At 35.8% G+C, this 12,252-nt stretch overlaps 1 protein-coding gene across 2 annotated transcripts in view; it reads left to right on the top strand.

Annotated features, from left to right (window-relative positions):
- Window positions 1-11,993, top strand: part of Xpo4 (exportin 4) — a 104,672-nt gene extending 92,679 nt beyond the window's left edge. For both annotated transcript variants that reach the window (XM_010607496.3, XM_010607497.3), the window contains exons 19-23: window positions 1,788-1,906; window positions 3,218-3,348; window positions 5,032-5,149; window positions 5,579-5,671; window positions 7,379-11,993. In XM_010607496.3, the coding sequence (XP_010605798.1) occupies window positions 1,788-1,906; window positions 3,218-3,348; window positions 5,032-5,149; window positions 5,579-5,671; window positions 7,379-7,576 (659 nt within the window). In that variant the 3' untranslated portion in view covers window positions 7,577-11,993. The remainder of the gene's footprint in view (window positions 1-1,787; window positions 1,907-3,217; window positions 3,349-5,031; window positions 5,150-5,578; window positions 5,672-7,378) is intronic.
- The last annotated feature ends 259 nt before the right edge of the window (window positions 11,994-12,252 follow it).

Raw genomic sequence — 12,252 nt, 5'->3', positions numbered from 1 at the left:
AAAAAAAAAGAAAGAAAAGAAAATACCAATAGAACTCTACAACAAAAATAATCTGCTCCAATTGTCACACCAGGGCAGTCTTCAAATGTGACAGCCATATGTTCCATATACATGTCTGGCTTACACTGACATGACAGCACATGTGCTTAGCATTCCTTTTCTGTGTGGCAGGCCATGGTGTCCTATTTCTTAGTCTTTTTTTTGTCAGGAGTTTACTGCTATATTGTACAATGTATATTTAGCAGGAGACTAAGATATCAATAAAATATCAGATATATAATGCGTGCTTAGAATAGACATCAACATTTTTACATCAGCTATTTAGTTGCTTATAAAACCTAAAAGATAACTTCAGAAATAAAAACCTGTGTTAACTACAATGTAAATACAAAGAAGAGTCAACCACAGAAATAAGCTTTGCTTCAACTGTCACACCTGAGGCAGTTTTCACACACGAAGACTGCATGTTCCATACACAGGTATCACTTAAAAAGCACATATGTTGTTTTCCTTTCTTTTTTTGTAGGGCATGGTTGACATCTTTTTTGTTTGCCTGTTGGAGTAGGTCTTTGTGATGCTGCACCTTGTCAGCTCACCAGTGTGCTCCAAAATTTTTTTGCATAGTTCCATGGGTAGAAATATTTAGCTTTTCCTCTGCTGTAAATGATCTCTTATGAGTTCCAGTCCCAATCTTCTAAGAAAATTTCTCCATGATATTTTGTACTAGCAAACTATTTATGTCACATGTGTTTAAGATCTAGTAAAACAAGCATTGACCAATGCTTTGTGTTCCAAGTGACATTATAGCTGCTACATGATTCAGTAGCTACTCCACTTTGGTTTTGTTGTAGCAAGTTACTGTCTCAGGCTTATGCACTATGAGTACTGTCATCATAGTGCAGTGTTGACCTCAGCAGTGCCACTTTGTCTTTCTTGGCCATATATGAGGCCATTGTTATATCGTTCTGAAATCTAAAGATTGTACTATGCATTTGTTTTGAATTTGCAGCATTTCATTTGGAATTTCTGCTTTATTCCTATGGTGGTCAACTTGTGCTCCTTGGCAAATATAACATTGTTTGGAAACTGGTAAACCTCTTGTCGAATGTCACATTCTGATTAGTCTGGGAGATGGGAGCAACAAGTCTGTTCACAACATCATTCAGTTTATTACTATACAAATAAAAACCTGGTGGCTGAGTTCCAGGAGAAATTTATAAGTTGAAAGCATACTAAGTGTTCACAAGGACATAAATTTTCATGCCATATTTGACGCATTGCTTCTCCATAAGTCTTTTCCATTCCTGCTATTTCCATGAGAAGTCCCTGCTAAGTACAGCATATTGGCTGTTCTTGATTTAAACTGCTTTCTGTTTTTACTTAACATTTTTATTTCCATATTTTCCCCTATTCTATTTAAATACAGAAAGATTCCATACACCTAAGATTAAGTAGATACTACTATGGAAATAATTTAACTTATAGAATGGCTAGCATGTCAGATTTTATGTTTTTTTATGTTACATTAGGTATTAGATTTACTTCTGTTTCTAGACTGTCTCCTTCCCTTACTTCCTTGGTACTTCTGCGTCAAATATTCAGATCCTCGAATAAGTAAAACACATAAGGTGGCACAGGTTTAGAGTTACCACATTTCTTTATTATCTACTCATATTTATTGGGAGCTTTAAGGCTTGAATTTATTTTCATTTTCATGAAGGTAAAATTAGTGATTTGGAAATTTAGTTAATACTGTAACTGTGACTATATTACTCTTATTTTAATAGATGAAGTGTTTAGAGGACATGAGCCAGGTCAAGCCTCAAACAGATCTGTGTCTGCAGCTGATGTTGTTTTATATGGAGTAAACCTCATTCTGCCCCTGATGTCACAAGATCTTTTGAAGGTAATTACAGACAGTGACTATGAATATTAAATCTATATTGAAGTTCAAAGATACTTTGAAAGGTACTGAGACAGTAATGTACATCTGACTTAATTAAGGAGTGTATGAAAATGAAATTTTTGTATTTCCATTAGTTAAACTTGTGCTTGCTTCCAGAGTCCTGTGCGCACTGATCCATTCATGATGCATTTTGTCAGGGCATGCTACAGAGAAAATTTGTTACTTTAGGTATTGAGTTTTGTTATCAGTTTTACTTTTCTTATCATGTGTTGTTATATTTTTGAACATTATTCTCAGGCTAAGAGGTTGAGTAGAGGATGGCATTTTCTAAGCCACTTATAGATAGAAATGGGATGGTAAGAAACCAAGAATAATGCAATTTAAAGTGCTCAAAAATCTGACTAAATTGTGCTTAGTTTCACCATTTGGTATTGGGGGTTGGAGGTTTGTAAGGCTGCCTTTTCTTCTTTTCATAAGCACTATAGCAGATACAAAGTCTCTTGTCATGATTGCCTGGGAAGCTAAGGGTGGAGAAGAAAGAGGGGTGTGTGCACACACAGGTGAGGATGAGAAGGAGGCAGTGGGAAGAAAAGAGAAATTGAGAATTTCTTGGAAGGTGAGGCTCCCAACACAACAGGCTCTCACTATGCATTTCCCTTCCTGAGAAATGCCTCTCTCGGAAGCAGTCTTGACACTCTGTGAGCCAGATGCTTGTGCAGCAGCCAGTGGGATGAACATGTTCAGCCAGTTCTGTGTGTTGGTTTGCTTTTAGGGTTGGTTTGTTTGATCAGATAACCATTAATTGTATATTTTCTCAAGTGTAAACTAGATTATCTGCTTTTTCTTTAATCCTCAAGGACTAAGTAGAAAGTAGTTGTTGGAAGAATAAGGACTAAAGACTGTGTTTAATGCATAATTTTAACTGTTATATTCCTTTCACTTTTCCAACATGTTTGACTGGAAATAAACACATTTATAGAAGGGTTTTATTTCCAGGTCATTTAATAATTTTGGATTTGTGTGTCTTATTTAATGTTCAGTGTAAATATCTATAGTGTGTGGAATTAACTGTGGCTTTTATTAATGATCCAAAAAAATAATTGTTTCTACTGTATATTACTTTTTTATAGTAGTTTATAAAATATTCCTTGAATTATAACATTTTTACATTTATTTAGGTTTGCATGTTTTCTATACTTTATACATGTTTTAAATAAATTGTTATATTGCTTAGGAACTTGTCACATTATAACATTAATGAAAATAAAAAGGTACTATTAAGCATCTAAATATTTAATATTTCTTTTTCAGTTTCCAACCCTTTGTAATCAGTACTACAAATTAATCACATTTATCTGTGAGATTTTTCCTGAAAAAATACCACAGCTTCCCGAGGATCTGTTTAAAAGTCTGATGTACTCCCTGGAACTGGGAATGACATCATATCCTTTAAATGAATTTTGGGAGGGGGGTTCTTACTTGGAAATATTTAAATTTGTAGTTTTCTTTTGTGGTTCAGTTTTATTTCTCCACATACTTATCTCTGTAACTGCTCTAATTCTATTTCTTTTGTTAATTTGCCTCATCCTTCCTCTTCTCATAAATGTTGAAGGCATTTGATCCCTCATCCCAAAGCCACTCCCTTATCAAGGCCCCAGTTGGCAATGCCACCTATTATTACTAGATCTCTGGTCTTAGCTTGCTGGTTAATAGTGTCACTTTTCATCTGCTGCACACGTCATACTGTATTTCCCTGAAAATAAGACTGGGTCATATATTCAATTTTTGCTGCAGGGCCAGGGATTTAATTCAGTGTCACCGCGCCTGCCTCACAAGCACAAGGTCCTGATTTTGATCCCTGGTACCAAATAAATAAATAAAATAAAATGTAGCTGTTCAGTTTGCAGCTACAAACAAAGCCTGCAGTCTTAGTACTCTGAGAAGCTGAGGAAAGAATGTCACAATTTGAGCTTAGCCTGGGCAATTTAATGACTTACCTACATCCTGTCTGAAAATAAAAAATAAAACTGGAAATGTAGCTCAGCACAAAGACCTTGAGTTCAATACCCAGTACCAGAAAAAAAAATTTTTTTTGCTCCAAATGATGGAATAGGGTTTATTTTCAGGGGATATCTTATTTTTTAATGTACAACAATCTACATTTATTTATGTGCAAAACTTTACCTTTTTTGAGATACAGTCATGTCATCTTCTTCTGGAAGATCATCATAACTATGTAAACCCTAAATTCTGACCTGAATTTCTTTTGACTCAGTTTCCTGTAGAACTACTGGCTGCAATCTCACATTAAGCAATAGAGCCCTTCTTAAATGAGAGTACTTCTTGTCCATGTCGCCTGCTTGTAGAACATTGGCAACACAGCTGTCAGTGCTTTTATCCCATGCATTTGTCTTCCATGTCACAACCTCTTGCAGGCTGGCTTCACAAAATTTCCATTAAATCAAATGTCAATTGAAGACTTATGAGACAGGAGTGGCAACAAAAATGATAACAGTTAAGAATGATGGTCTAAACAAAAGCGAAGAAAAATTGCAGGCGCCAAAATTCAGAAAATGTTTCTTTATTCCCCGCAAGAATATTAAGTATGTTTATTACAACACATGACAAACTGAATTAGAAGATTCATATTAGACCCAACCACGTCCATGCATTATCAAGGGAGCATGTTGTTTGTCTGATTTGTCATTTGATAAGTCTTACTCATCTGTTTACATAGGCATTTAGCTCTCATCCAAAGGCGTCTGCTTGGGTATTTATAAATAATTTATATTATCTATTTTAAGTATTAATGTCAATAATATTTGTTTATTGACATTATTTCATATATAATTCGTTACATCTGTTGTGTGCTGCAACAAATGCATTAAATGGCTTAATCCATCTTAATTGTACTTATTTTGGGGGTAGGGCTTGTATTATGAGCATACTAAAAAATATGCTGGAGCTTATAAATCATCTGAAAAACACTGGAAATCTTCACAACTCGTTATTTCATATTACATAATAGAAAGAGTCATGCATTTGATAACTAAGATTTTTTTGATCTTTGTAAATCTAATATACAGAATATCCATTGTAGTTTGTTCTTTGACTTTTGTGATCAGAATGAGCTCAGAGGTTTGCCAGCTCTGCCTAGAGGCCTTGACACCATTAGCTGAACAGTGTGCAAAAGCACAAGAAACAGATTCACCACTTTTTCTAGCAACTCGGCACTTTCTTAAGGTAAGATATTTTTGGTTGGCAGGTCAATAAATTGTATGCTTTGATTAGTATGGTTAATGCACATAATTCTTTATTCAAATTAGAAAATGCCCACATTCTTCTAGAGAGGAGGAAATAATTTTATTTTACTGTGCTTTCTAGAATCAGGTTTTCAGAGACACATTGTTTTCATCCATTCTTATTTTGTGTACTTGAAAATTGATGTGGGAAATATAATGATTTATTTGATAATTGATTATTCTGATACCACAGTGAGTAATAACATCTTCAATTTATCCTTGAAATTTTTAAAAACCATTTTATTTGATTTTCACTTGATTTAATTGAGTATAACTTTTCTCTCTCTTTTTCTTTTTTGACTGGAGAGAGGCTAGAGGATTTTTCAATCATCCTCTATTTTTATTTACCGTTCTTATTATTTAATTTCAGCTGGTTTTTGATATGCTGGTTTTGCAGAAGCACAACACAGAGATGACCACTGCAGCTGGTGAAGCTTTCTACACATTGGTGTGTTTGCACCAGGTACTGAACACCCTTCTCTGAAGGGTGATCTTGTTCAAAGAGATGATGGTTTATCACCACCCCAGTTCTTAATGGATCTGTGACAAAATCAGGCAGTAGTTTTTAGCTCCCTTATTAGCTCTTGGCTCCTATTCCATGTGTACCTGATTGTTTGTCAACTCAAAAGCATTTTCCAAATGCTTCTCCTCTGTTATCAGCCAACCTTTGCAGCATCACTACTCCAGAGCTTGTTCTTAGATGACTGCTAGAAGCCAGGAGTGCAAACCTCAGTGAGTAATGAATTTATGGCTCCTGTCCTTGAGGAACTGATTTGTGAAGGACATAAGATGAGTAAGATTGGGGACCAGGTGTAGTTTGTTTTCGGAGAAAATAAGGAACAATACATTATTTTGTGCAATATTATAGAAAGCAGCATTTTATTTTGCTGGACCTTTACAATTCTGAAATATCACTGATAAGGGATTAGTGTGACGAAAGCAGTTATGCTAGCTGACTAGTTTTCCTTCATTTTTCTGTCCATCCAGTATATACAGTATCCATATTGGATCATGTGCTGCCTCAGTTTCCTGTCCTCCCATGCCCCATGCCCAATCATATATGCTTTCTAACATGGCCAAATGATTTTCTAGAGGAGCTTTGCATTTATTTTCCTTTCTAATCATAGTAGGTGTTGAGGAGGTCCATATATTTAAAGCCCTGCTTCCTCTAGACTTCTGTGATCTCTGTGCTCTGTGATTTCATTTCTTGAGCTCTGCTCTAGCCTCCACTCTCTGCAGGTAGTATCTAGTATGATCAGTGGCCTTTCTGTCATTTGATCCTTTGTTGCTTATTAGGAAAATGGCATTTCTTACCCCTACATGTATCACATCTGTTACATCTAGAAGTCCTTTTCCCACTCTTTCTCCAGTAGCCACTTGACAGTGCTGGTGTGGAACTTTCAAAGTGCTCTGCATCCACTCTGTGGAACCTCTGAAACACCCTTCCTGTGTTTCCTTCCTCTCAGATATCTGCTGTCTTCTGAACTGTAAAGAAGGTGTCTTAGACCCCTGGAGAACTATTCAAAGTCATATTATCACTTAGGCTATGTATAAAATGTAAAATAAATGTATATAATGTAGCTGGACATGGTGGTATAGGCTTGTAGTTCCAGCACTCAGGTGACTGAAGCAGGAGGATCAGGAGATTGAGGCCAGCCTGGGCAATGTAGCAAGTTCAAGGCCCACCCGAGTTATATAGCAAGACACTCTCAAACATGAGGAGGAGAAGGAAGATATTTTTTTTTTAATTAGTACATTTTGTAACACATAATATTTACATTCCTTGTGGGGAGTTGGTATATGTACATAACTCACCTTAATTATTGGGTTCAGTCTCCTCTCTATGCCATCTCTTGATCCCCTAGGAGATTGTGTTTTGAAAACACAGAATAAGCAACACCATAAAGTGGTAATCACATGGGCTTGGAGACAGACTGCTTTCAGTCTTGCTTCTTAGCAATGTGAATCTTGCATGTATTATCTCATCTCACTGTTTGGCAGAACCTTCATCTGTAAAATGGGAGTATAAATAGTATCTGTTTCCTAGCAGTGTGAATTAGTCTATAGAGAAGATGAGATTACCTCAAGTAGATAGTAAATATTAAAAAGGATTGTCAGCCTCTGCTTCTTAGAGGGATAGAGTTTTATGGGGACCTTGTCTCTCCCACAGGCTGAATATTCTGAACTGGTGGAAACATTACTGTCAAGTCAGCAAGACCCAGTAATTTACCAGAGATTAGCGGATGCCTTCAACAAACTCACTGCAAGCAGCACTCCTCCTACGCTGGATCGGAAGCAAAAGATGGCCTTCCTAAAAAGTTTAGAAGAATTTATGGCTAATGTTGGTGGTCTCCTTTGTGTAAAATAAACAATAGAACTCTATGCTTAATTTAGATCCTTTCTGCAGAGTGCACTGAATTGCTGAAAGTTGACTTGAGTCTTGTCCTGTTCCTCAGTTCATTTGACTATTTTGGATTTTGGAGAGCCTGCAGCTTTGACACAGTATGTGATGAAATTGGAAAGTCAACTTTGAATCAGATTTGGCTGTTAGGTGTTAGCCACAATCTGCCATATACATTGTCTTCTAGATTTTGAATGGTTATTTGAAAATTTCAAAATGTAATTCCATGTATGTGCAAACAGATATGGGCACATATTCAGTGCCTTTTCCCCTTTGATCAAAACATAGGCAGCTAGCCAAAGTTTAGAATTTTTGCTATTAAATATTAGGTGGTCATGTTCTAAGCAATGTTTCTCAAAATGTTGCTCATAGATCACCTTGTCTCTTTGAGGAGCTAATTTTTAAAAGTCAATTCTTGGGCCCAGTTATAGACCTTCAGTTGGAACCTCTGGTTGTTGGACCCTTGAGTTTTTATTTTAATAAGTTCCTCCCCTCCATCACCCTGAAAGTTTTCACTACGAGAGACATTTGAAAAACCTTATGAGGTTTTGTGCTTTCCAGTATTTCCTCCCACATAATTAGGTTTGTGGTTCAGCAGGAAGAAAATTGTCACCAGGTGTTTGTGAGCTTCTTTTTAGTTCCTCTCTCCCCTCTTGTTTCTCCTTCTCCACTCCTTTATCTCCACCCTCACAGGTTTTGTGTAATTAATACATATCTCTAATCATGCTCTGATGTCTAAACTTGAGAAAAATATGTGTATATTTTTGTTCCATAAAAAGAACTTTGGGAACTGTAGCCATTTCATTGCCTTAATTTTAAGAGGGAAGTTTAAAAATAAAGGACAGATTTGTTTTAGTAAGAAATCAAGTCCTGATGGTTCAGAGTTGGCTTAGAGTGTTAGCTGCTATGAACCTGTTTGCCCCTTTTGATCATGTATTTATTTGAGTTTACAAGCGAAATGAAAAGCGCATTCCTGTATAGTTAACTGTATGAGTGCATTTCAATCTAGCTACACAGCCCATATCTACTCTGAATGGCTTGCTTAAGCAATAACTATTTTAAAGGATGTGAATTGTGATTCACACAGACTATTGCACATTGGGGCATTAGGGCAATAATTATGTTAGAGTGGGAGTTATGCTCATGTCACAGGAGCCACACAAATTTAATTTCAGAAGATAAAAAATTTACTTTAGATTCTCTAGCTTAATTTTTCTAATCAGGATTTTTATACTGCTGCCATGTTCCCCCTAAGTTTTTGTGCCAGCTTAAATTATGGAAACAAAAGCTGATTTATAAGCTGCAGGCATAGAAAACTGGCCACTGCAATCCTAGAGTCATACAATACAGTGAGGTAGAGGACTCTAGCACAGGTGCATTGAGACTGTGCTGTGAAGGGCAGGCCTTATTCTTCCGTACGTGCTGGACCTGTCTGCTAAACCACCCTGTGAGTGCAGTTATTAAATCTGGATTGCACATAGCATATGCGTCTTCACATAGGATGTGAAAAGCTCTGCAAAGCTTTGTCTAACTCTGTGCTGTTAACAGTTGCAGTTAACAAAACAGAAGCATCTAAATAATATCCAACCTGTGCCTGTGATGTTAGGTAGGAGTGAAAGGCCTATAGCCACAACAGAATCATTTTAATTTGATCACCATTGAGAAACAATAAAGGTAGAGCAAAAACATCTTAAAAGACTTCAAAGAACACCAGTATCACTCTTCATGGAATACATATCTTTGTACTTTGAAAAATATTTTGATCTGTTTCTTTTTAGAATTTTTTTTTCCTGGAAGAACTTAAAGTGATAGGCAGCAGTAGTCACTTCGTTTTTTTGTTGTTCCTGATATTTTGTGCTTCATAGCTCCCTTAAGCTTTTGCAGCAGTTGTGAGTTATGTGTGTCTGTGTGTGATAAGTACAGTCCCTGAGACAACTGAATGGATAGGTGCACTGGCTAGGACACAACTATAATTAGTTTATTATTAAAAGTAAAACATGAGTAGGAAAAGAATGCCTTGTAGTAAAGAGGCATCTATATTCAACAACAGCTACCCATGAAATGTATTTGCTAAATTTTGCCCAGATCCTGTTACAGCACTGAAATTTTATTAGACCAGTTTTATGTAAGACAACATTTACTCAGATTGGACCAAATGATACTGAAGAGATTACCACAGTGTCACTTAATGTCAAACTAGGGGAGAGAGGAGGAACAATCACCATATTTTAAGTAATGGGGATGCCACTTAATTGCACCATCTAGATTCTTCAGGGTGTTTGTGTTTTTGTTTGCCTGATTAGTCACTTGGAGCTTCTTTTATTTTGTCCAGCTTTTTCTTTAACTATGTTTATTAGCTCTTCAGATTTTTAAATTTTACTTAACCTTAGCCCAGTGAATATTGAGAATACTGGCTTGATTATAATAAATGTTTTTCCTTTTAAAACTGTTGTTAAAAGATTTTTCAAATATTATTTGTCGTCTTTTTATATATGCTAAAGGGACACTGTCAAGTATTTGATTTTTAAACTTTCTGTTGTTCACACAGTATTCTTTCACCTCATTTTCCATGCGTCCTTTGTTTTATTTATGTCTCAATTTATGTTCCTTGACCCATTTGTTTCCCATTATGTAATCACTGAACATTTTGTATCCTCACAATTTGTTAATGTAACAGCAGCTGTAACTGTTCTTATCTCTCTTGCTAAAAGGGGTGGTTTGATTTTATGGTCCTTGTGCTGGATGACTGCCTTAATAGCGAAACTTGCTTGACAGTGTCCTTTTCAACACAATTATTTAGGTCATTCTGCTGGGTGTCTTTCCTTTGGAAGGCAGTAGCATGTTAACATTGAGTTTTCGTCTCATCAACATTGTGATGTTTTATGTAAACAAACTTTGCAATTCATTAAGCTAATTTTAAGAATTCAACCTTATTTTATTGTACCTAATATATATTACATTACTCTGTTCAGATGAGATGGTTAGTATGTTTTTCCCAATTTTCATTTCCAAACCATGTATCTATATACTTTCCCCTTTGTCAACATCATTTAACTCTCCTCTTATTTAATGGTTGGACTTTTCTTTTGCCAAAAATGTCATCTTTATTTTCCTGATATCACCAAGTTTCTTGTCTGTTAATTCTTCCATGAACCTCTCAAATATTGAAAAGAAAATAGCTGTCAGCTTCAAAGATTTCAGGTTTGAGTCTCCTAGTGTACAGTGTTGATTCTACCCTGAAAATACTATTTTTCTCTGTTATAATTTTACTTGTGTTCTGTTTACCATCTCTGTTGTAGAGGTGGTTGTCATTGGACCTTATTAAGTTGGTTGCATCTGACGGGTCATTGTCATCATTGGTTCCTGAGTAAAATATTAAGCTTTTAAGTTAGAAGGAACCTCAGTACTTCTTAGGGTTTTGTTTTGTTTTGTTTTTAAGCCAGAGAATAAAGAAATGTTTTGAATATGAGGTTTCAACAAAAGTTTCTGTAAAATTTTCTACAAAACAACATAGATGATTTGAAGATATAATGATGTGTAGATTATTTTTAAATGTAAGTAAATTCTCTGAGTTGGTAACTTCTGAATACACTGCATTTAAGAATTCTTTAAAACTTGGTTTTTCTAAAATTAAAAAATGTCCACATTAGGCATATTGCTGAGCTTGAATTGATTAGAAGTGCCATGGTTCAAGTTGAACTTTAAACATTTCAGTTTAGTTGTAAATAATGTGATATATACCTGATTGATTATAATGGGAACCCATGACATATTTAGCCAAAGAATATATTTGGTTCAGGTAAAGATAGAAGCTTAATAATGGGCATCCATTTCTATTTTAAAAAGGATTTTCATGGCGAAATCTGTTTCTGGCCTGTAGCACTCTGTCTTTGTGAAGACCGAACACCCTGAGCCAGCTCCATGGTGATCCCTGGTATGAACTGGGAGGTGTAGCTTGTGCATTACACCTTCAGCGAGGCTCCACTAAGTACCATCTCCCCTCCTTACACCCTGTGGCTGAGTCTTCACCTGTTCCCAGGCCTTCAGCAGGGAGGTTTGGTTTGCTCCAGTCTGTGTTCTTAGACCTCTCAGCTGCTCGGCGCTGTCAGGTGTGCACTCACAGCTGATGTTTCTAGTCAAGTTCAGCACCATATCTGCACCATGTAACTACTGGGGGTCTGACCTCAAGTGTCCTCTGAGCCCAGGCTACCTGGTGTGGAATCTTCTGTCACAAAGTTACTATGACAGATTGCAAATGTTGGTATTGTGATTTGATTCTCTGTACAAAGAAGCTCTGTGCGGTGCGTTTGTGGTTTAATGGTCACAAAATGTTAGCACTGCTATATTAAGTACATGTAAAATTTTTTAAATTTATAAATATTAAACTTTTAAACTTACACTAAGACTTGTTTTTTTTTTTTTTTTTTTTTAAAGAAACCCAGGGACAAGTTTACTGTTTAAAATTTACCTCTGTTAACTAATAAAGGTATAAAGTTGTGTTAACTTTTCAAGAGATGCTGCAATATCATTTTAGGAAATAAGGATGTGTATTGAGCTACTTACAAGTGGAATATCAAATTGATAAAATTTTATTTGTATTTTTAAAATCCATACATGGGAGTTGAAATGTCTTTTCACTAAAT

The sequence above is a fragment of the Fukomys damarensis genome, unplaced genomic scaffold (genome assembly GCF_012274545.1).
Source record: "Fukomys damarensis isolate Sample0158 unplaced genomic scaffold, DMR_v1.0_HiC HiC_scaffold_38, whole genome shotgun sequence".
Classification (NCBI taxonomy): domain Eukaryota; kingdom Metazoa; phylum Chordata; class Mammalia; order Rodentia; family Bathyergidae; genus Fukomys; species Fukomys damarensis.
Note: the sequence above shows the minus strand (reverse complement) of the source record. Positions and strands in the feature narration are given on the sequence as shown.